A 26,895-nucleotide genomic window follows, 5' to 3' on the forward strand; every position below is an offset into this window, starting at 1 on the left:
TCTCTCTCTCTCTCTCTCTCTCTCTCTCTCTCCTGACATGTAACACTTCACCGTCTCTGCCATATATACTTATTTTCTTACAAGCACTTAGGGCGTGGAACAACCTCAAGGACAGTCCTGCAGTGCTCCACTTTACCAATTAAGAGATGAAGTGAGGTCGTCATTTCCTGTCCTCACAGAGACACTCGCTAAGACCTGCCTACCCCACGTGACCCAGGATGAAATGTTACTGTTTTGTGCTTACGTTTAGTACAGGAATGATATATACTGTGGATGAGTGATATTGTTATGGTTTGACTGCAGAGTTAAGAATATTGATAGAAATTAATAATAGTAATGATAATGATAATAATAATAATAATAACAAGAAGAAGAAGAAGAAGAAGAAGATTTTTTTCACGCATGCACTTGTGAAGTCTGATAATAGAAATACATGTGTGTGTGTGTGTGTGTGTGAGAGAGAGAGAGAGAGAGAGAGAGAGAGAGAGAGAGAGAGAGAGAGAGAGAGAAATTTGATAACAGTAATACTTTGTCGTGCGTTGTGTGCGTAGGTATGAGAGAGAGAGAGAGAGAGAGAGAGAGAGAGAGAGAGAGAGAGAGAGAGAGAGAGAGAGAGAGAGAGAGAGAGAGAAATAGTTTGATAACAGTAATACTTTTTTTTTTTGTGTGTGTGTGTGTGTGTGTGTTTGCGTTTGTGTGAAAAGTTTCATAACAGTAGACACACAATGGAAAATATAATACACTGCAGCAATGTGTTCATTTTTTAGTGTGGGTGGAGGTGTTTGTGTGATATTTTTCTTTCCGAAGTTAGCAGCTCATTTTAGCAGAGGGCATCTTATTACACTAGAAATTGTGAGGAAATATTTTCAATAGGATATTATTAAGGCAATACGAACTCATGATATATTAGGTAGTTTATGGTAGATTAGATTTGGTGGAATTTGGAGCCCTCTACTATTAAATTTGAGTAAACATTAGGTAGGTATATGATCATTACTATTAATTAAAGATCAGATTTCAGATTTACTAGTGTTAGGAAAAATGTGATAGATTTAAAGGCAGGGCAATAAATTAAGAACGTCTGTAAAATGTATTTCTCTTAAAGTACTGGTGCCCACTTTTTTTTTTTTTTTTTTTTTTTTTGCATGCTAAGGAGCCCAGGCAAGTGCAAAAAAAATAGAAAAATAGGTTCAGTATAGTACTCCCATAAAAATTACTACAGGAAAATGAAAAAGAAAATACTAACTTAGTTTTGGAAGTGTCTTAATACTCCTCTTTTAAAACAATCGAAGTCATGGGGAGGAGGAAAAACAGGAACAAGTAGAGAGTATCAGAGTTTAAGAATGACAGAGATGAAAGAGTGAAGATACTGATTAACCCTTGCATTAGTGAGGTGGAGAGAACAGAGTGGACTGAATAGTAGCTTCATTCTTGTTACTTTACTTTCACCATTATTTGGAATGAGAAAAAAACAGAAGCAAATAGAAAGTTTCCAAGTGTATCACTGGAAGGGGTGAAAGAGTAAAGATACTGGTTAATTCATATATTACAGAAGTGGGCAAATTTACCAGTGGAAGGGATGAAAAAATGAAGGCAGTGATGAACCCTTTCACAACAATACGTAGTGATTCACAGCACAAAAAAAAAATGTATGTCATGTTTGTAAGCATCTACAAGAAAGAAAGGGATGAAAAGAATAGATTTTGCAATTACTATCCAGTATAAGATTTGAAGATGGTGTCAATAGAGGGTAAATATCCCAAAGTGCTTAGTGATTTAAGAAAGATGTACCAAATAGCAGTGAAAGAGTTAAGAGAAGTAGACAGAATAGAATAGACTGAATAGCACTTTCATAGTTGCTTTTTGTTCTCCTATTACAGAAGTGTACAGAATAGGGTGGACCAAATACATAACATCTTCATTGTTGCTTTTTGTTCCCAAGTTAGAGAAATGGACAGAATAAGCAGGACTGAACAGCACCTTCATTGCTGCTTTTCATTCCCCAGGCTGTTCAAATGATGGAGCTGCCAGTGCTCAAGACATGGCTGCACTCCCTTGTGATGGATGCCCTCTCCACCGCATGGGTTGACCCTGGCCAACTGGAGATCAACATCCATACCTCTGACATCATTGTCCCTGAGACACGTGCAGGTGACACGCTGGCTCAGGGGGTGCTCACTGTCATTCTCTGGACCCTCAAAGGAACTTCAGGTCCGTGCTTAGGGTGGTTAAGTTTTGGGTATGTGTGTGTGTGTGTGTGTGTGTGTGTGTGTGTGTGTGTGTGTGTGTGTGTGTGTGTTTTTTTTTTTTTTTTTTTTTTGCCTTGTTTTCTCTTCTTCTTCTTCTTCTTCTTCTTCTTCTTCTTCTTCTTCTTCTTCTTCTTCTTCTTCTTCTTCTTCTTCTTCTTCTTCTTCTTCTTCTTCTTCTTCTTCTTCTTCTTCTTCTTCTTCTTCTTCTTCTTCTTCTTCTTCTTTCTTCTTTTTTCTTCTTCTTCTTCTTCTTCTTCTTCTTCTTCTTCTTCTTCTTCTTCTTCTTCTTCTTCATCTTGAAGGACTGCTGGCTCTGAATATTCTCTTCTACAAAGTTCTGTCCTTCTCCTCTTCTCCACTCAGATCTCTCTCCCTCTCAAGTCACCTCCTATGTACTGCATTCACCTCCTCTTTGACCAGCCTTACTTCTTTCCTTCATTCACATTTACATTAATCATGCTTTTATGGTTCTCTTCTCTCACAAATTTACTTGGTATCCTGTAATTTTAGTTGCTACTTTTTTACAATTCTCTTCTGTTACAAATTAAACAATCCCTTATAATTTTAGCTGCTGCTTACTTTTTGAGGTTTGCATGAAAAACTTGTAAGTCTCGAAACCTCAAGTTATATCTGCCATTAGTTATTTTATCAGTGCAGCTTGAATTTTTCCTCTTGTTCAAGGGGAAAACAGAAAGTAAGAAGAAGGAATAGAATTATGGTGGAACTACAAAGGATGGGAGTCACAAAGGAAGGTGCAAGGGACAGAAACTACTAGAGAAGGACTCACACATGGCACTAACCACTGACTCTCAGGAAATAGCGAAAGAAGCAGAAAATTAATTTTTTTTCATGCTTCAGGTCTGGACGAGGACAAGTGGGTGGTGGTGTATGTGGATGGGCAGCAGCATGTAACGCCGTCCATCACATCACAGCGGTGGCAGGAGGCATGCAGCTTCCTGGTGAGCTCCTCCCCTGGCAACCCACAACCTGGTGCTCAAAGTGAAGACCAAGCGACTTATCACCACCACACTTACCCAGTTCGACCTCCCACTCAGTCAGTATGGCCTTGAGAACTGTAAAGTGTGAGTACTGATTACCCTTGCTAATGCCTCTCCTCCACTCACTCACTCACTCATTCAGCTTAACATTTCTGCATCTTCCAAATTTTCATGAGTACAATTTATGAATATTAAATCTATGAGTTTTCAGAGTTACGTTTAGAATAATTTTGTCCTTTTCCTGATTTATGAATACAGGATTCACATTTATTTATAAAATATCAACAAATTCAATAAAACTAATTTGTAGAAATGCTTACAAATCCCTACTTTATAAATTCTTTTAAAGAGCACAACTTTCTCACAAGTCACAAAAAATCTCAGTAAATTTGCACAAAATATCAAGGAAAGCATAAAATGTAAAAGAAATTTCAGTTGAATCCTCATAAGTATCATAATTCACTAACAAATCACAGTTCACTAATACTTTCCTGGCCAGTCATTCCAACATTTGTGTCCCCACCCTCTCACTCATCCCATGCTGACCCTGCATGCCGCACCCATCATGCCCAAGCTGTCCCTTGGCATTGATGGCATTGTGTGACAGTGAGCAAGTTTCTATTGTTATTGTGTTGTGTTGCTGCCCATGAGTCAACATTCACCCAGTCCTGCATGTGATGTGGCTTCCTTTAACACCAGATAAGAATAACAGCATACCACATGTAGCTCACTGGAAATCACAGCACTGATTTTAGGTTTGCTTGAGAATACCTCACCATGATTCTTTCTTTAATTTAATTATTTTACTTCAAGATACTTTTGAATATGCTTAACATATGAGCACTATATCTTAGTTTAATTTTTTTTACCTTCCTGCATCATTCTCCAATCTTCCTATGCTATCCCCAGGGCAGAGACAGTGCTACAGAAGAAGGGGAAGGTGATAGGGGCCAGCATTCCTCCTATACATTTACGGCTCCAGTACACACCCCTCACACCCATCACCCTGGAGGCGCCCATGCCCCCACCTCTCACTGACCACCAGGAAGGTAAGGGAACTCAACACTGCTCCACAGCTGTGCCATGTGGTCCTGTCAAATTAATCATTTACTCCTTCACTCCACAGCTGTAACACCCTGAATGAATGTTTGAATACAATGAGAAACTGATCTGTACAGTTAAGCCATGGAGGAGGAATGGTCAGGAACTGAATATGAGATAGGACACTTGGGATACATGACTCTTTACCAATTAGCCCAAGTGGAGATGAGTTGACCTTGGCACTGTGTATCTCCCTCTTCTTTGTCTTTTTAAATGAAAAAACATGCTTATTGATTGTCATTTGTTCTTTTATATATTTTTGTTGATTGTTATGACAGATCTTTTATGTACATTGATAGGAGTATACCTTTTTGTTTATTTCATTGATTCCATCAGGCATGCTCTTTTTGGAGTCTTCTTACAAGGATGAGAAAGTGTACCTCTTCATGCCTTCTCTCTCTCTCTCTCTCTCTCTCTCTCTCTCTCTCTCTCTCTCTCTCTCTCTCTCTCTCTCTCTCTCTCTCTCTCTCTCTCTCTCTCTCTCTCTCTCTCTCTCTCTCTCTCTCTCTCTCTCTCTCTCTCTCTCTCTCTCTCTCTCTCTCTCTCTCTCTCTCTCTCTCTCTCTCTCTCTCTCTCTCCCCCACCATACCACTGCACCTCACACACATTAACCCCATCATCCCAGGTGCTGGTGTGCTCTACATAATGGTTCATGGTGCTGACAACATTACTACTCCCACCTCTGAGAATCTTCCAAGCCCTTACTGCCTCATCTTCAATAATCGAAAGAAGGTAAGACAGGAAACACTGGATACCCTGAATGAAAGGGGAGAAGGTAAGGGAGGAGAGTATTAATGATATGTTTTGAAGATATGTAGTATGCTGTATACCTATGATTTCATTTCAGCTTCTCTCTCCATTCACTTTATCACCTAGGAATGTGCTGATATTGCTGTATTGTTTCAGTACTAGGTAATTTTTTTTATATAATGCTTTCATTTTTCTGGGGACTTTATTTAAATAATGCATTAAAATATAAGTCCCCAGAAAAATGAAAGCATTATGTAAAAAAAATTACCTAGATAACATCTAAAAATCAAGGCAGACTAAAAGATACTTGTGTCATGGTGATCTCCTTGGCTGAGTGATTTCTGGTCACCACTGATTATACTGACACTACAAGAATAATATTTCAACCCTTTAATTGCTATGATCTTTTTATTACCTTTCTGAGCAGTGTAAAAATCATTACTATGGACAAGCAGAAAAAAAAGAAAGAATAGATTACTTTCATATTTCCTAAGCTACATAACTATTTAAAAAATGCATTGAAATATGTTATGTAACTTAGGAAATATGAAAGTAATCTATTCTTTCTTTTTTTTTTCTGCTTGTCCATAGTAATGATTTTTACACTGCTCAGAAAGATAATAAAAAGAAGATCATAGCAATTAAAGGGTTGAAATATTATTCTTGTAGTGTCAGTATAATCAGTGGTGACCAGAAATCACTCAGCCAAGGAGATCACCATGACACAAGTATCTTTTAGTCTGCCTTGATTTTTAGATGTTATCTTTTCATACTCAGATACTGATTTACTTTTGATAAATATCAATTCACAGTAATGAAAACTTCATCTTATTCTCTGATAGTGTGTTCACATTGTTTTATTCACTTATGTTACCTTCATTATATATTTATTAATAGGTTTGAAATTTGAAAAGTTTTGAGCTATGGTATTGAGACCTTCCCTCACTGTGCATAGGTGAAAATGACCCACTATGTGAGTGAGTGTGGGAGTCCCAGATGGGAGTGTGGGGTGGAGGTGCTGGTGCGGGAGGTGTGTGCTGTCACCCCTGGCCATGGCAGTCTGCTCCCTCCCCCGCACTGCCACTCTTCAGGACACAGAGCTGCTGGGTCTGGCCACAGTCTCCCTTGCAACAGTAAGTATGTTAGGCTGCTATTAGCCTTCTAGATCTCATAGAATCTGATATAAGATTTGTTGTAAGCAATAGAAATTAAACTAAGATTTTGATATCTTTTTGTTGTTTTGACTCTGAATATCTTGGTGTGTCTAATTTCTTGTTAACTGAAACGTTGGTTCCTTATAGGTAACTGATAGTTTATTTCATTTATCTATTCATGTGTGACTTATTTTTACTGAAGAAGTATTACTGATAAATAAACATGTGTCAAAGGCTGTAGATCTCCTCATCTTGTCTCATCTAGGCAACTCGTGATCTTCCATCATCCCCAGGAAACCATTGCTAATCAGGTCTCTGTTCTTTTATTGGCTCCCCTCAAAGGAAAATTATTAAAAGTTCTTCCAAATTAACACAAACATTTTTTTCACAATCAACCCTGAGCCCTTTTGCTTCTGTGTCAATAACTTCAACACCATTTTGTCTTCCAGGTGAAGCTGCCCATGGTCCGCAGACCGCTGCCCCTCACCCGAAGTCTCCCAACTCCAGGCACCACCCCCACATCCTCCTCTCCTATGGGGTGAGCACAGCTATCTCTCTCTCTCTCTCTCTCTCTCTCTCTCTCTCTCTCTCTCTCTCTCTCTCTCTCTCTCTCTCTCTCTCTCTCTCTCTCTCTCTCTCTCTCTCTCTCTCTCTCTCTCTCTCTCTCTCTCTCTCTCTCTCTCTCTCTCTCTCAGCTCAGGAGCAGCTGAAAAATATTACAATTTATCTCTCTTGCTAGTGTTTCTTACTGTAAAAGACACCGCACCCATCAAAGTGTCCCATGGTTGCCTTCTAGTGACGTAAAGTACAAGGTAATACCAATATTTTTGCTTGTGTGTTGCGATCCAGTGGTCTGGACTTCAGGCTGATAGTTGTATGTGTCAGTGGAAGAATACTCAAGGTAAGCTGATAAAAATTCATCTGTTCAGCACATTCACACACATAGATTAAATGTGTACAAATCTTTGTATAATTAATGAGTGTTTTTCTTCTCTTCTCCTGCTACACACTCTCAGGACAGTGACTGTGACAGTTGTGTTCCGCTCCATCCCATCAGTGGCCGGCTGCAACATTTCCTCGGCACCTGATTCTGTTTTGGAGCGAGCTGGGCAAGCCATCCTGGGATCAGTGGCACCTGGCCAGACATCAGGTCTTGGCACCCCTGTTGGCACGCTGCGACGGCCCTCCCTCACAGGGCTCGGGGATGATGAGGATGGTATCAGCAAAAAACGGCCAAATGCACCATGGTACTCCCAGGCCGTGAGTTGAGCTGTCATTTGGATGCACTTGTTGATTTTGAGATATCATCTGCTATTGTTGCCATCAACACCATCACCACTACAGTTTTAACAGTAGAATTATGTCTAACTTAATCATTAATATTTGAAAACCTCATATACTGTCAAACAAGTTTTTGTAATTGTATTCAGTTAATACATATACTGAAATTCCAAACAGTTATGTAATGAAATATAAACTGTCATTAAATCTTGAGTATTTTTCCAGTCAGATGATTAATCTCTGGCCTCTTTCCGTTCCACATTAAGGATGCGGAGGTGTGAGATCAGTGGCAGCTCATAGCTAAAATTAGTGGGGGTGCTGCTTCAGAAAATCTTTAGCCATTGCTTTAATATTGTGTAAAAGGAAACAAACATATAAAAAGAAAATTTATACATAAACTTGATAAAATCCTAAACAGAACAAAATCAAACATTTTTTTTACTTACTAATAGCCTAAATTGTTACAGTTCAAGCTGGATCCATTCATTTAAAAACAAAATCCAAAAAGAAACACTACCTTCCACCAACACACCAGGGTCAGCACTGCATGAATCACAGTACTCTCTCTCCCTAGCATGCAGCTTCCTACCTCAGACATGTGAGCACATGCACAACAGCCAAACACCACATCACTGGAACTGTGAAGCACACAGTTCTATACAAAGATTTTTGTATTTTTTTCATAAACTGACATTAAGCTTAAGGATTATATAATGTACAAGTATAAAGAAAGAATTAAAGAAAAAAGGACTCATTATACTGAATGTCATTGATAATATCGAGTGGAAATAGGGGGTGCTGCAGTTCCACAGTGTCTATACACCAGCTGCCACTGTGCGAGATATCCTGCCTCACACACTCAAAAACCACCAGCTAAATCCATTATCCTCTCCTTTTCACTTTCACGCACACATGCTGCAAGGTTATCACAGAACTATTTTTACAGATCTAGATTCATATACAGTGGAACCTTGGTTCTCAAACTTAATTCATTCCAGAGTGCTGTTCGAAATTTGAAATATTAAAAAAAACAAAACTATTTTCCCCAGAGGAATCAAAGTAAAATGGATTAATCCATTCACAGACACCAGTCTACCCTGTCTTTAGTGGCTTATGACAGACACTCCCACAGCCAAGATGGCTGCTTCACAACATCTCCAGCTCTCAAATTATTTATCCAGAAAGGATGTATTGACTGAACTTAGTGACAGAGAACTCATCAGAAGATACTGTTTACACCAATCTAGTGAGGGAAGCTTTACAGAAGGAAACAGAGAGGAGCAACCCCACTTATGGCCAAAATAAGGGTGATCATAACACTGAGACATCTTAGTGATGGGAAAAGCTACTGGAAAAATGCAGTTGTGCAACAGTGATGGCATTGGGGGTCATCGAGAGAGCCACAGGTGTTTCGGGATTACTTCCTGACTGCTGAAAACTGTTTGTTTACATCGATGCTTTTCAAGAGGATCACATTTACCTTATTTCAATGAGTGAATTACTGTCTTAAACTTTGTGTCTCTCCTCCAAATATATAAAAATAAAGTAGATATTTGTAGAAACTATAAATTAGTAGTAAACATCAGCTTTTGCCATGTCTTTTAATATTTGAAATCAAGTAACTTTGTTCTAGAACCGAATTATGGTACCACAACCAAAGCAATAATGACTTAAAGATTTTGCTAGAAAGCCAATTTGTTTGAAAAGGGAGGCATTCAGTAACCGAGGTTCAAATGTATGTGAAAAGTTTATAAGAGCAAAAACCCAGTTATCCAATTCTTTTAATCATCCAAATTAATTCCCTCCTCATGACAGTCATATAAAGTGGATTTAACTTTACTGCCATTCCCTCTACAAATACAAGAAAACTAACTCCAACAAAGCCATCCATTTCTTCTTAATTCTCTGAGGCTTCATGCTGGTCTTCATCCTCAGAGTCGTCGTTGGGGCACCCAGGCAGGGACACAGGACATTGGGGACATCCTGGCCTCGGGGCTTGGTCTCATGGAACTCACCATCATCAGGTCTGTTAGAGTGGAAAAAGACAAATTTTACCATAGGTCCTAAATTGAGTAAGTATAGTCTCTTAAGTGTAAAGATAATTATGTATGCTGATATTTCTCTTGTAAGACTTGATAATGAGTATTCACATAAACTTTTCTATTTATTCCAGAAGTTTTACATAATAAATGTGTGTGTGTGTGTGTGTGTGTGTGTGTGTGTGTGTAGTTGTATTTACCTAGTTGTGGTTTACGGGAGGAGGAGTCTAAGCTCGTGCTGTCTTGTCTCGATATTTACTCATCCAGATTTCCTTAAAATCATGTATAATTATTGCATTTACTTCTCCTTTTTGCAGCTCATTCCAGATTCCTGCTGACCTTTGCAAGAAACTGTTCTTCTTAATGTTCCTTCTACACACACCCTTCTTCACCCTCTTCTCATGGCCTCTTGTGCTTCTTAAGTCTATCACCACCAAATCACTCCAGTCCAGTTTTTCATAGCCCAACATAATCTGATATAAGGCAATCAGGTCACCTCTCTTCTCTCTTCCAAGGTGGGCAGGTTTAGTTTCTTTAGTCTCTCTTCATATGATAAGTCTGATAGGATTGTAGGCAACTTTGTTGCTGCTCATTGTATTCTCTCTAATTTCTTTATATCCCTTTTAGTGCTGGGAGACCATATCACTGCTGCATATTCCAAATGAGGTCTTATCATTGTTACAATTAAATCCCTGATCATCTCTTCATCCAGATAGTTGAATGCTGCTCTTACCAGATTATATGTTTCCCCTGTCTCCCTTCTTACATGTACCTATGGGGACAACTTAACAGTAACAGTAATTCCAAGGTTTTTTTTCTTCACTCTTCACTTTTATCTCCTCATTACCCAATTTATAACTGAAGACTGGCCTCACACAACTATGCCCAAACTTCAACACTGCATTTTTTTTACATTAAACTCCATTTTCCAAGTGCCACTCCATTCCCAAATCACATTCAGATCTTCCTGTAAAGCTTCACAATCCTCTATCCTCTTCCCTTTTCTCATCAATTTTGCATCATCAGCAAATAGACTCATGTAGCTGTTCATCCCTTCCATTATATCATTCACATAGCAAACAACTGGTGCTTGTACCAACCCCTTGAAGGACACCTCTAATTACCTCTTTCCATGATGACTTCCTGTCTTTGACCACTGTTCTCATTTCCTTTCCTCTCAGAAAGTTAATGATCCAATGTGGGACTGCTCCTTTCTGCCCACCAAACATTCCTAATTTCCACAGCAGTCTCTTGTGGGGCACCTTATCAAATGCTTTCTTTAAGTCCAAATAAACATAATCTCCCCATCCCTCTCTTTCTTGTATTATATCTATGACTCTGGAGTAGAAGCACATTAAATTCATCACACATGACCTTCCTTTTTTAAATCTGAATTGTCTGTCTGTTAATATCTCTCTATTTTCCATATATTCACTCCATCTTTGCTTAACTATTCTTTCACACATTTTTGCCACTACACTTGTTAATGACACTGGTCTATAATTAGATGGTTCTTCTTTGCTTCCATTCTTATATATGGGGACTATATTTGCTTTTTTTCCAATCTTTGGGTACCGCTTCTTCCCTTAATGAAGTTATGATGAGTTTGTAAACCATGTGTGCACATTGATCTATGCATTCCTTCAGCCCCCAATTAGATACTCCATCAGGTCCATGCACCTTCTTCACATCCAAGTCTTCCATCATTATTATTACCTCATCCACTGTTACCTCAATCTCACTCAATTCTTATGCTCTCACATCTGCCATCAACAGTCTATCAAATGTTCCCTCTTCATTGAAGACACTTTGAAAATAGTCATTCAAAACCTCTGCAATTTCTGCTTCTTCCTCAACATACTTACCATTTATTTCTTTTTCTTCATTCTTATTCTTCATTCTTTATTCTTTTTCTTATTCTTCATTTTGCGTATCTATGGAAGATCCTTGGGTCATCCTTACACCTGTTCACAATATCTTTTCATTTCTTCTCTCCTTATCTTTGAGTATTCATTTCTCTCCCTTTTATATTTTTACCATGCCTCACTTTTTTACCTTTTCTTCCATTTGATCCAGGCCAGATTTCTCTTTCTCCTTGCTTCTTTACATTGTTTATTAAACCACTCTTGCTTCTCAATTTTTTGTTTCCTTATCTTCAGGACAAACCTCCTTACACCCTCATTATATGTGTTCATAAACTCTCCCTATTTATATTCTATTCCAATTGCTTTGTTGAATTGATTCCAATCCACATCCTCAAAGTAATTCCTCAATTTTCCAAAGTCAATCTGTTCTTCCATAGTTGAATTTTCCTATTCTGTGGTACTGATTCTTTTGTATCTTTCCTCCTACTCTCACTGTACACTCCACCTAACATGATCGTTTTTACCTATTGGACATTTATAGTTTATATCCTTGACAACTTCAAGTTCTTTCATAAAAATCAAATCCAGCCTTGAGGGCTTGTCTTCTCCCCTGAACCTTGTATTCTCTTCCACCCGTTGTGTCATTGAATTCTCCATTGCTATCCTTAACAACTGTCCTCCCCAAGACTCGTCACTCCTGTCCACCAACCACTCTTACTATCTAACCTTCTTGCAGTTGAAATCTCCCATAATCATTAGATTGTCTCTGCTTGCCATCATGTCTTCCACACATCTTAATGTATCCTCTAATTTAGCCTTGTATTCCACAACCCAATCAGGAATTTGTTTTTTGGAGGAACATATACCACTGCAAAGCCTCTTTTTTCCACCTTCTCTACACACCACCTCAACTTTAATCAGTTCAGCCAGTGTGTGTGTGTGTGTGTGTGTGTGTGTGTGTGTGTGTGTGTGTGTGTGTGTGTGTGTGTGTGTTCATTTACCTAATTGCAATATACAGGGGCTGATCTGCAATATATATATGTCAAATTTTTCCTTAAGTTGATATAGTTTATACCTCTTCTCCATCATCTCTTCTTCTGGTTTGTTGGAAGTTTATATATTTCTGTAAGAGAAGCCGTACTAAGTGTGTATACAATTCAAGCATCTCTTCCTCAGTTCTTTCTTGTTTCTTCTCATATATATCTGCAGCCTCTCTTTCTTGAATTATAGATCTTTTCTACCTATTTTTCTAGTTTGATTTTTTAAAGTAAATATTGTACTTATGTCTTCCTTATCTCTTCTTTCTTCAAGTGTGTGTGTGTGTGTGTGTGTGTGTGTGTGTGTGTGTGTGTGTGTGTGTGTGTGTGTGTGTGTGTGTGTGTGTGTGTGTGTGCATGCATGTGTGCATGTGTCCATCTGTCTGTGTGTATGCATGCATATATTTGCACATGCATGTATATCATCAGCAATTTACCTGACAGGGCACGAGATCTGGTAGCTAAGGACCTGAACGGGTACAGTGACCCTTATTGTGTGGTGAAGGTCAACGGGGAGGTCAAGTACAGGACACGGGTGAAAAAGAAGACTCTCAACCCAGAATGGGAAGAAACACTCATGACACACCTGCCCAAAGCTCCCGACCACCTATCCATCGTGAGTCTTGTCTCGTATTTGAGGATTTCTTAGGTTTATAAAGAAACATTTATGTAGTTTGTAAGGTGTTGTATATATTGGTATATATGTAAAGTGACTGGTTACACAAGATTACTCAACATTTTCAAAAAAAATTTAGTTTTAAAGTATCCTCATTATATTTTACAGTTGATCTTAATGGTGCCCTTATTGAAGAGAAACAAATGCTTGTTTAGCATAAGATTATAGGATTGTGAATGTAAGACCTTCCCTTTTCTGTGATGAACTAAGCCCTTCACAGCCACCTAAGAGTGGTTTCCAGGTTGTTTGGTACTCAGATGATGTATCAAGAACAGGACTGTACCTGTCTTACATCATTCAAAACTTGTTGTCAGGAGATCAACATGTCTTTGCTTATCCCTTAAGTATAAAAAAAACACTTGTCCCACTCCCTCTTTTGTTCACACTTTCTCCTCACTTTGTATCTTTGCACAATGGTGGAAATTTTATCTTTTATTATTGGGTTTGAATTACAATATAAATGACATATGATGTTTTTAATGTCTCTCTTTCTGTACCTGATGCCCATTCTGAAGAACTCCCTCCAAGGGGGATTGCCACGATGAGGTACCACAGGATTGCAGACAGGTGTCTCAGAACATGATTGCTGAACAACATATTGTGATGGCTGTGATCACAGGAAGAACAGATGACAGAAATTTATAATATGTTCATATTATCATTAACCAATGCTCAGTGAATGACTGGACTCAGATATTGCAATGTCCCAGCACCAAAGCCAGCATTTTTCATACTAGCTTTTACCTCACACTACCACTCTCCACATCAGGGCCTACCATGAGTAAGATGCCAAGGGCCTCTCCATTGCTTGTTAAGGCCCCTGAAATGCCAAAACACCTTAGGAATTTATATCAAGTGTGAACATTATGAGTGCCTACAACATCCTCGAGAGCCACAGACAAAGACTGCCCCGTCATCCTCTGAGTGTTCCTCATAACAGTTGAGATAAGCTCAGTGCCAGTCATCACTTGTTTGCTGAAACCCAGCTGCCTCTGAGAAATAAATCAATACTGCACCTATGAACCCAGGCACCACTTAGAGAATTATACAATGAACAAGGCTGAGTGAATTTCCAGTCCAGCACCACTCATAGGTAAAACATAGACTACAAGGAATGAGTATAAGGACGACATTCATTGTGACAGAATACCACACTCCATTTCTCATAGAGACCAGCCACTATCTAGTTGCTTCTTGCATCATATAAACTTACATGTATGTCATTGTTGGTAGAGGTACCTTCCATAGCCTTTACTGCACTACTATTACTTATATTTGATGTTACATCTAGATGTTCTCTGCTTCCCTTTCCCTGCCTTTCTGCCCCATCACACACACTTATATTTCACTTTGAACTACCCAGTTTTATATTCATCAAGTTTTTCTTTTTGTCTTCAGACTCTGTGGGACCATGATGCCTTTGGAAGGGATTTCCTGGGGTCTGTGTCCCTTGGGGAGGAGGAAGTGCGTGGGATGTCCATTGGTGATGCCCCTGTGTGGTGCCTACTGGAGGGCACCAAGTCAGGGCACCTGGAAGTGAGGATCAAAGTTATCTCAGATGATTACGAGGTGAGCTATGCCTTGTTGTGTGTGTGTGTGTATGTGTGTGTGTGTGTGTGTGTGTGTGTGTGTGTGCATGCTTAAAGCTAAGGTTACATATCTTATATGATTCCATGTTATACTTCAAAAGAATCTCTATGAGATTTGAAGGTATGCATTTTTTCTTTTTCCTGTATGCATGCTGCTTCTCTGTGAGCACAGCAAGCATCCCATTAGAAACAATAATTTATTATTAGGAACATCTCTATGTTACCTGCATCATCAGGACATGCATAAAAATCACAACCATGAATTCTTTGCAATTGAAAAATATATGATCAATAAACTGGTGCCATGACATCATGATCATGTGTGGTTTATGGTGTCAGTGTGGAAGCATGAAGGCAAACTTTCCTGCATCCAACTTTACTCTTATCACTGTGCAGGAAAGAGTAGAAAATATGAATGGGGATCTTTTCCTCACAGGGGGATACAATAGATGGTTATGCATCTGCAACTTTTTTTTTTTCATTAGTTGTGTTATCAATACATTGCAACTAAGCACTTTTTCCTCAGTGTTTCCCATACAGAACATACTGTAGTGACACACCTGGAAGGGAAAAAAAATTATATGAAAGCACTGCCTGAATACCATGCAGGATAGACTATGAACAGCATGATGTGAGTGAATGAAGTGTTGCAATAGGAAAAAGAGAGAACAAGATAGAAAAAGGCTCTATGTAGCATTTAACCAGGCTTGGGGAAAGTAGAATGCAGGATAGCAGTTCTGGTGAGGGACAGGAAGGCACCACACCCACAGGTCACAACATTGTAACTACCATGCCATGAATCCCACAACATGGATAGAGAATTCTGTAATGTTTTTTTTTTTTTTCTCTCTCTCTCTCTCTCACAAGCAACCTGTAGTAGTCTTTTGAAGTGACATGATCATTTTGCAACATATTCTCTTTCATGTGATGAGGATGTTTTTTTGTTTATGCTGTGAATCCTCTCATTTCTTTCTAGATCCTATTTGATGAATTCAGTCCTGAAGGGTTTATCTTGTCAGGTGCAGCAGCCCAGGTAAATGGTTGGACTGTAGTGACATTGGGCTTATTGACACACCTGTCCTTTAGCTGCTTTTTTTCCTTTGTGATGTTTTCTTTAATTAGTGCTCCTGTCCTCCCCCAAAACAACCTTGAAAAAATCTATTGGGCATTTCCATTCAAAGCCTCACCAATTTCCATTCACACTCTGAACCTAGAAGTGTTTTAGTCAGCTTTTTCCATCCTCTTAATTTCTAGTTGTCTGTCTGTCCCTTATTAGTAACTGTGGATCATTCTTTCTCGCCACCATAACCTTCAATGAAAATAACTAACAGTTGTCCTACTTACACAGCTTACCTAGTTAATACATGGAAGTATGCACAGGTGTGTATGTGTGTGTGTGTGTGTGTGTGTTCATAGTAGTAGTATCAATAATGGCAGCAGCAGCAACAGTAAGTTCTTAGGTTTTACTGCCTTTTTTATTTAGTTATGTATATAGGCACGTTAGTTTTACATAGTACTCACATTCCAATTATTCATTTGTCTTTTTGCTTATAACTAATTAGTAGAGTGTGTGTATTTACTCTTTTGTATTTATGGTGTTGCAACACACAGGAAAGGAGCTGTGCTCATTGCTTGTGTGTGTTGATGTGTGTGAATGAGAGTTTGTGGGTATGTGTTCTCTCTCCCATGGGTGCCCTGTGTCCCCAGCATCAGATCAAGGCAGCAGATGGCCCATTGGCAGCTGGAGTACCATTGGGAGCTGGTAGCACAGAAGGGAAAGTGGTTATGGTTGGAACAGAAGGGGACCCTGACAACTCAGAAGGTGTGGCCTCACAGGAATCAGTTGATGAGGTGTGTATACTTGTGCTGATTCCTCACAAAAATTTTATTCATTTGTTTCATTTTATTTTATTATTTTTAGCATTATTTCTTTACATATAGGAAGAATTAGATGTGTGTTGGACTGGAGTACCAGGAAAATTTTTTTCTCTAGCTTTCTTCTTTTCTCCCATTTTGCATAAAAGGAGCCACACATGGCACTGCTAAGCAAGCAGAGAAAAACTGGTATTTCACAGCCATGAGTTAGGAAGATTGACATAAATTTTTGTCCCAGTTATTTTGCTCAGTGACAGGGTTTTGAGTAATTACTCAAGCTTATGGAAATAATGAGGCTAAGAATATGATAAGTGTTAATGTGGTTTTGTGCTTACAAAAACTGATGAGGACAGTGGCTAGTATTTTTGTTGGGGATCTAATTATGCTATAATGTTAGGGAGAATTATTTTTTTCATGCTTAAATATGGTGTCAAATTAGGAAAGAATAACATGCACAGTTAAAGTAACATCATTCCTTTTCTTCCAAGCCGGAAAGCCCAATCCTGTCATCTGATCTTCAAGATAGCCAGAACGGTGAAACACCTCCCTTGACTAATGGACGGAGGGCCAGCGAGTCATCCATCCTGGACAACCAGAGGGAGGAGCCGCCCATCCACACAAACCTGAGAGGCACTATGAGTGGATCAGCAACACCTGCCTCCTCCAGCCCAGTCCATGCCCCAGTCCAGTCAAGGCGCTCGGGAGCCAAGATCATTGCCAGTGCTCTGTCCATGGCTCGCGCCCGCTCCCATGAGGCCTCCCCGGCCCACAGCCCCAAGAGCACCAAGGCTATTCCCAAGATAAGTCTCACTGAACACCATAGTGAGGACGACTATGGTGGAGGAAGCAGCAGCAGCCCTGAGCACCACCACCGTCACCGCCACCACCACAAGTCTAAGAAAAGCTCTGATGGGGGTCTGAGGGCAGTGCGGGAGAAGGTAGGCTGCTGGCCCTGGCACTCCCAACGACGACCCTCCTACTAGACCCACCATGCATGCTACACCCTATCCCGTCTTTCCTCCTCCTCCCTCTCTTTATTTTCTTGATGATTGTTAGTGCAGTGATCCTATGTCTTCTTTATATCTGACCATGATAGAGCCCTGCATGTGTGCCTGCTAAGTGGCTGCATGTATTTATGGGATTGCTGCCTATGTTGATTTGATATTTTTGTAAATATCTATGAATGCTTCTTAGTCTTTGTAATATTTATAGAAAATGGAGATATTCAGGTATGCTGCATAACTGACAGTCACATTGTGAAGGAATACTTGTACGAGTATGTGGAATATGAATCTATGCCACCCTCTATTGTGGAGGATGTCAGCCTAGAATATACATAAATAAACTATTGTTATGATTATCCCTTAGATTGAGGATGTAGAATACATTTTTCTGTGTACTCAGGATGTCATGAAAAGACAAGTGGAAGGGACAAGAGCTATGAGATGATACATTCTCATCATACAGGAAAGAATCAGAAGGGACTTGATTTTGTTTCCTTTTTCTGTTTCTTTCTTGGATGCCACCTCACTTATGTGGGACAAAGCAAGTTGTAGAGAAAACTAGTGATATTGTTGGTTCATGTGTAGTAATCTAGTTGTAGTTTGTCATTGTTGTTCAGTGGAAGCACTGTAAATTTTTGTGTGTATTGAGTAGCCATATCTTTGTATATTTGTGTCATATAAATATGAATGAGTTGCAACTGTATATGTAATTTTAATTATATTTTCACAAAAGTCTCATCTTTCAAAAGTGTATTTTTCTAACTAATTTTTCCATATCTGCAGAAATACATTTTCACTTTTCATTAGAGATTATTTTGTGAGTGACAAATTTAACTTGCATTTCAAGCACTTGCATGATATTGTACAGAGCTGTGAGTCACCAGTACAAGTAGTAAGTTATTGTTGCCATGAGTAATGTGAGTGTGTACTCAGTGGTTTCTTCTTCTCTTCTGCTTTCCACCTCCACCTCCTCCTCCTCTTCCTCCTCCTCCTCCTCCTCCTCCTCCTCCTCCTCCTCCTCCTCCTCCTCCTCCTCCTCCTCCTCCTCCTCCTCTTCCTTGCCCTCATCCTTTGCTCCTCTTGTTCACATCTTTTCCATGACATCCTCCTTATCCTCCTCTTCTAGGCTGCCTCATTCTCAATTCCTTGATTTACTGCTTTTTTGCTTCCACAAGTTTGGTTTGTGTCTCTTCCTTATGTTCTTTTCTTTATATTATAAGATAATTATTTCCAGCCTTTGCTTTCATGCCAGCAACTTGTATGACCTCAGCATATATGATTTGTTACTTGAATTATATTGAGCCCCAATCCCTCTTTTTCTCCTCAGTCTTGTTTCCTTCTTATCCTCATCATGTCTCCCTGCCATTACAACTTTTTCTCTATCTCCACTATCTTACTTTCTCCTCCTTCCTTCCTCCTTGTCCACATCCTCCTTCACCTGCTCCAAAGCACAAGATGCTTATCCCCCCCGCCCCCATCCCTGCCCCCACAGGTGTGTCGCGGTCTGGCTCACCCCCTCAGACGCTTTCGGTCTGAGGCAAATGTAAGGGGAGAGCAACAGCAGCAAGAAGAGGAAGAGGAAGAGGAAGAAGGCTGTCAAGAACTTCAGGATTCACCTCACCACCCCCACCACCACCCCCGCCTGCAGTTGTCCCTCAGCGTTGGGGTGCCAGTGAGGGTAGGGGTGGGTGGAGGGGAGAGTGATGCATCAGAGTTACTGGGAGGGGATGCACCGCTCAGCCATGCCAAGTCTCAGCCCAACCTGCTCCTGGAGGCTGCCAGACGTAAGACTCAAGGACAGCAGCTGCATCTGTAGTGGGCTGTTTTCCTCCAAGGTGGAGGGCTCTCATCTGCTGCTGCCTCCACCTGGCCACCAATCCACCTGCATCACTCTTCCACCTTCAAGAGAGAGCTGTGCTAGCATTCCTGTCTGATGCATCCCTCACTTCCATCTCTCATGTCTGCACATTGTTTGTTCTGTTACCTCTTCTTTTATTTATGTATAAGTTCTTTTGTAAACCATAATGATTTAAGTTTCATTGTTTTGTACATGTAGTCTTGCATCAGATAATTAAACTATTATGATAAGTAATTTTATTTTCACTTATATTTTTTGTTATTATTATTATTATTATTATTATTATTATTATTATTATTATTATTATTATTATTATTATTATTATTACTATTGTCATTATTATTATCAATAGTAAAGAGCATGAAGCTTATGGAATTGCCATTATTTTTGCTCTACACTTTGCAGAAACTGTAAAGTATGATCAAAATGCCAGGAAGCATTATGATCTTGGCTTGATCTAAATTGCATGCACAACACTAATGTGGTTCCTCATTCTCCTCCAATGTTGGGATCACTAATGGGAGCATGGAGCAGACTCAGAGTTTGGAGGATGATGCTATAAATGATTCTGAGACAGACAGACAGACAGACAGACACTCAGTTAGTCTGAGAGATAACATAGAGAGAAAATAGACAGACAGACAGGATGGGGACACAGACAAGTAATGTATGTACTTCTGCCTGGCATGCTGCATGTCTTGGCAGTAATGGTGGTGGTACCTTCTCCTGTCAGTGGGGTGGAATGAGGACCAGACACTAAATACTTTGCATCGGCCTCTAAATGCTTCACATCAAAACTTCATAATCCAATTATAATTTTCCATTTGTGGAAATTATGTGATCTTTATTGCCTAATTTTGCTGTATCTTTTATGCAATAGTGTTAAGAATTGCCAGTGATTTGTATCCTAATTTAACAATCTTAGGACTTGCTCAAAATAGTTTTTTTTTTTTACATAGTTTTCTTCTAGCTATTATTTTAGGTTTCTTTTAGGCAATATTAAGTTTAGTGAGTTTTTACATCTAATTTAACCTTAAAACCCTCAGATACACACACACACACACACACAAACACACACACACACACACACACACACACAGCAGCTCATTTTCATCTCAACTCATTTCATCGAACAGTTTCGTCATCTACGAAAGCACTGAATAGCAGCAACAACAACAATGTTAACAACAACAACAGCAGCAGTATTCCACAACGGGCTGAGGTGTTTGTCAATGTGCGTGGTGTTGCCAAGCGTGTGCAGGGGCTCCACATTCCTCGCTCGGGCCTGCAGCTCTTCCTCAGGGTCCGCATTAGGTGAGAGTTTCACAGAAATATGCAACTGCCTGCAGAAGTAAAGCCAAACATGTATTCATGATATAAGTCCTTCACACATCAACTTTTGAGAGTATCTTTTAATGATAACTTTGACTCTTTGCAGAAGAATGTAACTCTTCTTTCATTATGAATATTATTGTTTAAGTTTATTAAATTACTTCCTCTTCCTTTTCCCTTCTGTCCTCCCTTTTTCTTGTCTCTATTTTATTTCCACCATGCTCATTATTTTCTCCTCTTCCTGTCTCCTATGCCTCTTGCTTCTGCTTGTCTTGGTTTTTCTTCACCTGCAATTTTCCTTGCTGACCTCTCTTCCTTTGTCCCCACCTTATTTCCACCATAATCATTATCTCCCCCTGCTACCTCTTATGTTTTTCCTCTTCCTGTTTCTCTTGCTTTTCTTTCACCTCCAATTCAGCAGTGATGAGAAGAGTGGAGGAAGCCTTAGTAGCACCAGCAGCAGCAGCAGTAGTGGTAGGAGCACCAAGACAGTGGGTCGGTCTCGGTTGGTTCCTGCCTGCCCCTCACCAACCTTTGATTGTGAGTGGCAGGTTGACAGTGAGGTCAGCCGGCGTGCTATCTTGGTGTTGGAGGTCAGGTCAGGGTCACGCCAGCTCCTCAACTCTTCAAATGTTACTCTTGGAGATCTTTTCACAGGTAAAGTCATTTCATGTGTTGTGTGTGTGGACTTGTAGTCAGGACACATGTCAGCAGATCTGTTTATTAAGGGAAGGCAGTTTGTCTATGATGAAATGTGTTCTTGTCTTTTCAAGGGACACCTGTATTTTTTTAAGCCTACAGATGTCTCTTATGTCAGGGTGAGATGAAATCTGGTTAGTGTTCTCATGCTCAGTAATGTGGAGGTTATAAAACAATAAGACATCATCTGGATTAACTCATTCACTGCTATTTAGTACATTTGTTCTTAATCATTAACCATTCTGGGACATTTTTACTCATCCTATAACCACCTGCAAATATTATACTGGCTAGAAATTGCAAACTCTATTATTTTTCATCCCTTCCTTTCATCTAGGTGCTTATAAAGATATCATACATTGTTTTTAGTGCTGTGAATTGTTACATATCACAGTGAAAGGGTTAAGGCAGTGTAGATGTTTGTGTATAAAGGCAATTTGAGAACTGTAGGATTTGTGTGTAGGGCCACTATTAGAGTATCTGTATGTGTATTTACCTAGTTGTATTTACCTAGTTGTATTGTAGAAGGCATGAGCCGAAGTTCATTTTATACTGTCTCCATAACCATATTTATCCAGTTTCTCTTTAAACATGTGTACACTGTTTGCCACAACCACCTCTTCCTTCAAATCATTCCAGATTTCAATAATTCTATACTGGAAATTGTATTTTTTGATGTCTCTTGAACATCCACTCTTCTTTATTCCCTTCCCATGCCCCCTTGTCCATCTCTCTCTCCCTCCTCCATATGTGGTACCAAGTCATTTCTGTCTATTCTTTCTATATTGTTTACTAATTTGTACATTGTTATCAGGTCTTCTCTTTTTCTTTTCTCTTGTAGTGTTGGTAAGCCCATCTCTTCAAATCTTTCTTTATAGCTTAAATCTTTCAAGTCTGGTACCATCTTTGTCATTACCCTCTGCATTCTTTCCAGTTTCCATGTATTTTTTTTCTATGTGGAGCCCAAACTACTGCTGTGCATTCCAGTTTAGGATGTATCATACTTGTTATAATTTTCTTCATCATTTCTTTATCTAAATAGTTAAACCACACATTAATGTTTGTTAACAAGCTGTATGTAGAGCTGAATATACTGTTTAAGTGTCTTTCAGGTGATAATGTGCCCTGAATCCTTACTCGCAAATCTTTTCTTTGTTACTTTTTCTTTATTATTTCTCCTCCCATTTTGTGCTTCCATGAAGGTCTCTTTTTACTTTTTCCTGTTTCCAGCATGTGGCATTTTCTGGCATTAAATTCTAGAGTCCGTCTTTGGCTCTTTGCATGTATCTTGTCAATATCCTTTTGTAACTCCTTGCAGTCATTTTCATCCTTTGTTATTTTAATTATTTTTGCATCATCAGCAAACAGGTTTATATAACTATTTAGATCCTCTGTTATTTCATTTACATATATTTAAAACATAATAGGTGCCAACACAGATCCTTGTGTTACCCCACTTGTCACTTTGCACCAATGTGAATTAGTGTCTGATTACTGTTCTCATTTCCTTCCCTTGTCCCTTCATCCATCTCAATGTTGCTTCCTTTAGTCCTCCTCCATTCTCTAGCTTCCACATAAGGCTTCTGTGGGGAACTTTATCAAATGCTTTTTTGAGATCCAGGTATACCGCATCAACCCATCTGTCCCTCTCTTGCACTCCATCTATTACTCTTATATAGAAGGTTAGTAGATTTGTGACACAGGATCTCCCTTTTCTGAATCCAAATTGCTTTTTTGTAATGATCTTTCCATCTTCTAGATATTCTACCCATCTGTCTTTAATTACTATTTCACAAAGCTTGCTTTCAATACTTATTAGTGACACCAGTCTATAATTTAATTATTCTATTTTTATTTCCCCTTTGTATATTGGCACTATGTTAGCTCTTTTCCATTTCCTTGCTATTTTTCCTTCTCTCAACGAGCTGTTAATTATGTCCCATATGGGTTCTTCCATTTGTTCTCTGCATTCTTTTAATATCCATCCATTTACTTGAACTGGTCCCATAGCTTTTCTAACATCCAGCTCCTCCAGCAGTTTCTTGATTTCTTGTCTCTTTACTTATATCTCCTGTATTCTGTGCCACAAATTTGGTTTCCTTTGTAAACACAGATTGAAAACCCTTATTCATTAGTTCACTCATCTCCTCAGTAGTCTCATAAATTTTTCCTTTCCTTTTTAACTTGTTTATGCTATCCTTCTGTTTCATTTTCCTATTTACATATCTGTAGAAGAGTTTGGGTTCTTCCTTGCATTTTCTTACTACGCCACTTTTAAAGTTTCTTTCTTCTTCTCTTCTTATTATATTATATTCATTACTTGCCTTTCTGTATTCTTCTTTAGCATTTCTGTTCAGTTGTCTCATCATTTTTTTCCATGCCCTGTCCTTTTCCTTTTTTTGCTTCTACACACCTGACATTATACCATTCATGTTTCCTGATTTTCACTTTATAACTTGGCACAAACTGTTGCATCCCCTCTCTAAACTTGGTCAAAAATATCTCATATTTTTCTTGCACTGCTTTACCTTCAAATAACTTTCCAGTTAATTTTTCCATAAAATCTATTAAGTTCTTCAAAGTTTGCCTTAGCATAGTTCTGTCTCCCATTTCTGTACTGTTTTTTTCTTGTGCAACACTTTTTCCTCCTATTTTACTATTTTCATTATCACATGATCGCTTCTTCCCATTGGACTCAGACAATGTATTCCTTGTCTACTTTCTGGGGTTTTTGTAAACACTAAGTTCAACTGTGATGGTTCTTCTCTGCATCTTGTAGGCTCATTCACCCACTCTCTGAATAAGTTCTTCACTCCATGACCTGACATTTTCTTTCACTTCCATCTCCTCCCAGTTAATTCCTTTAGTGTTGAAGTCACCTACTAAGAGCACTTTGTTACTTTTCCTTATCATTTTTGTTTCTGGTTGCATACTTTTAAATGTATTGGTCTCCAATGCATTAGTTGTTGGTGGTATGTATGTCACAATGATTTTCTTTTTTCACTTCCTTTGATCTTAATTACAACACTCAATGTTTCCACCATTCCATTATAATATTCCACTTCCTCAACAACAATATCCTCTTTTACCAATATCATCACTCCTCCTCCCTTTCCTTTCCTGTCTCTCTTCCATGTACTTTATCCTTCCTTTGCAAATCCCAACTTTATTTCCTCTTTTAGTTTGGTTTCTGCTAAACATACTACATCTGATTTATTGTTCTTTAAGTAGTCTTTAAGTTCCAATAGGCTTGACACCAAACCATCAACATTAGTATCCCTAGTCTTTAAACTTATGCTTGGTGATCTTGAACCATCTTTGTGCCACCATTCCCTCAATTTCATGTCCACAACTTTCCAGCTGAATCTTCTCATTTGTTCTTGTGTTCTCTCCCCATTTTTTGACCAGGCCTCTACTCTCAATTCTTTCAGTTTACTTCTTTCTTCTTCGTTCATGTCTCTTTTTATCCATATTTTCTTCATTCTTTCTATTTTTGCCAATTTTTCTGTTCTTTGCAAGGCATGTTCCACTGCTGTTTGTGTGTGTTTTTTTTTTTTTGTGTGTGTGTGTGTGTGTGTGTGTGTGTGTAAAAATGTGTCTGTTTTGTCATTTTCAAGCCTTACACTTGCTGTTGTCACTAGTTAGTATCATATAAGTAATAGGTGATATACAGTTGTACTCAGTGAAGAACCATGGCTATGTGAATGGAATGTGAAGAACCAGGGTTACATTTTCATTATTTACTAATAACCCACCTATTGAATTAGTAATATCTTATCACTTTTTTTTTTCAGCAAGATAAACTCTCAATCTGTCAGTCATTCAAGCACATCAATTGCAGCTGTACATACCAAACAGCAAATAATTCATCATTCGGCTTCTTATTCACACTATGTTAGTTTCCCACTTATTTATCCATCAATCTGCATGTCATCCACTGTTTTGTTTAATCATTCAAATTATCAACTTCTAATCCAGTTTCATATTGTTATCCTACTTATTCATACTGGTGCACTCATTCCTTAAAGAGCCAGGCGCAGAGGGCAGTGTGGAACGATGGGTCAACCTGCAGGGTGGTGCCACATTGCTGCTAAAGGCGAGTCATGGAGGGGATGCACCACCCACTTCCCGGAGACGCTCCCTCTTCCGCTCTTGGTCCCTTCACCGGCTGGGCAAGATTTAAAGGGCACATTGGCAGCTGCCCTTACACCTCACTGTACTGCCTTAGAGGAGGGGAAAGAAAAGGGGGATTGGTATTATGTTTAGGATTTAGTTAAAGGGGGATAAGGAAAGCAGTATTCATTATTTGACAAGAGGAAAGAAGGGAAAGAGAAGTAAGAGCGTCAGTATTAAATTAAAGAAAATAGGGAAAACAAATTGAAAGATGTTAGTTTGTGGTTTCAAGAGGGAAGAGAAAGGAAAAAGTAGCTTAAATAGCCATTTGTGGTTCAGGGAAATTGTAAATACTGGGAACAAAGAGTCAGATTGGCATGTGTAGGAAGATAGCACTAGAAAAGAGGCATAAGTTTGGTAGATATAGAGGGGAGATAACATTAGATGAAAAGTTCTTGACTTGTGAATAGGAATAAGAGAAAAATAAGTTAGTCAGAGGGAGTCAGAGGGGTTTTAGAGAGGAATCAAGTAATTTAGTGCTATGCTTACCCAAAGGCATAATATTAAACTCGACCACCTACTTTATGAAAATCCTGGTTAAGATTTTGGTGGCAGTGATAATACAAAGCTCATCTTTTTACTCCTCATTAGTAAGGGTAGCTAAGTTAGGTATAAGCTCAACAAAGAATTATTTAGCATATTATATAACAACTGGCTGCAAGACTCACTCTATTTTCATGATTCTCTATATCCATCACACACCACACATATACACGTACTACATGCAGACATTTCCACCAATCTCCTTCTTCCTTTATTTCTATACAGTCAAAGCCAGTATAGGTGATCTAGTCATTTATTTATAGGGTCTTGGATACTATGATATATAAGCCTTCATGTTGTGCCAAGTTGACCTGCATGTGCCCTTCAGCCCACATATCATTCTGTGCACAATAAATGTTTCTTGGTTCCACTTGAGTCTGGCTGTTTCCATTATTGTCCTCCCCTCAGAATTTTAACCTAACTTGACAAGGGATCCATGAAAATAAAAGTATCAAGACATCTCCAGAATAAATTGGCTTATCTATTTGGTTGTGTTCTTTATCACTCTTTTCTGGAGGCACAAGTCTATTAGGTTTTTATTTCATCAGGTTTTCATGCCTTTGGTCAGCCTTCTCACAAAATAAAAGGCACATAAGAAAAAAGTGGTTATGGGGAAAGGTTGGTTAAAAGTTAAGACAGTAGAAAAGAAAGCAAGTACAGATGGACTAACTA

The 26,895-nt window shown here is 38.9% G+C and overlaps 2 protein-coding genes across 11 annotated transcripts in view; both read left to right on the plus strand.

The window, feature by feature from the left end:
• LOC135105805 (uncharacterized) overlaps positions 1-3,245 on the plus strand; it is a 105,453-nt gene extending 102,208 nt beyond the window's left edge. For all 4 annotated transcript variants that reach the window (XM_064014349.1, XM_064014352.1, XM_064014350.1 and 1 more), the window contains 2 exons: positions 2,007-2,211; positions 3,108-3,245. In XM_064014349.1, coding sequence (XP_063870419.1) covers positions 2,007-2,089 — 83 coding nt within the window. In that variant the 3' untranslated portion in view covers positions 2,090-2,211; positions 3,108-3,245. The remainder of the gene's footprint in view (positions 1-2,006; positions 2,212-3,107) is intronic.
• Positions 3,246-4,156: 911 nt separating this feature from the next.
• Positions 4,157-26,598, plus strand: LOC135105803 (uncharacterized). 7 transcript variants are annotated; one of them, XM_064014339.1, is made up of 15 exons: positions 4,157-4,296; positions 4,974-5,080; positions 6,054-6,231; positions 6,702-6,790; positions 7,269-7,512; positions 9,469-9,557; positions 12,919-13,090; positions 14,549-14,719; positions 15,716-15,772; positions 16,447-16,590; positions 17,103-17,552; positions 19,111-19,402; positions 20,613-20,790; positions 21,230-21,465; positions 25,536-26,598. In XM_064014339.1, the coding sequence occupies exons 3-15, from the start codon at positions 6,151-6,153 to the stop codon at positions 25,688-25,690; spliced, it is 2,358 nt and encodes a 785-aa protein (XP_063870409.1). In that variant the 5' UTR covers positions 4,157-4,296; positions 4,974-5,080; positions 6,054-6,150; the 3' UTR covers positions 25,691-26,598. The 7 variants fall into 7 exon arrangements, with proteins under 7 accessions (XP_063870409.1, XP_063870412.1, XP_063870413.1 ...); XM_064014342.1 differs by lacking the exon at positions 15,716-15,772 and having other exon boundaries at positions 4,172-4,296; positions 21,227-21,465; XM_064014343.1 differs by lacking the exon at positions 15,716-15,772 and having other exon boundaries at positions 4,172-4,296.
• Positions 26,599-26,895: the final 297 nt, after the last annotated feature.

The sequence above is a fragment of the Scylla paramamosain genome, chromosome 12, assembly GCF_035594125.1.
Source record: "Scylla paramamosain isolate STU-SP2022 chromosome 12, ASM3559412v1, whole genome shotgun sequence".
Lineage (NCBI taxonomy): Eukaryota > Metazoa > Arthropoda > Malacostraca > Decapoda > Portunidae > Scylla > Scylla paramamosain.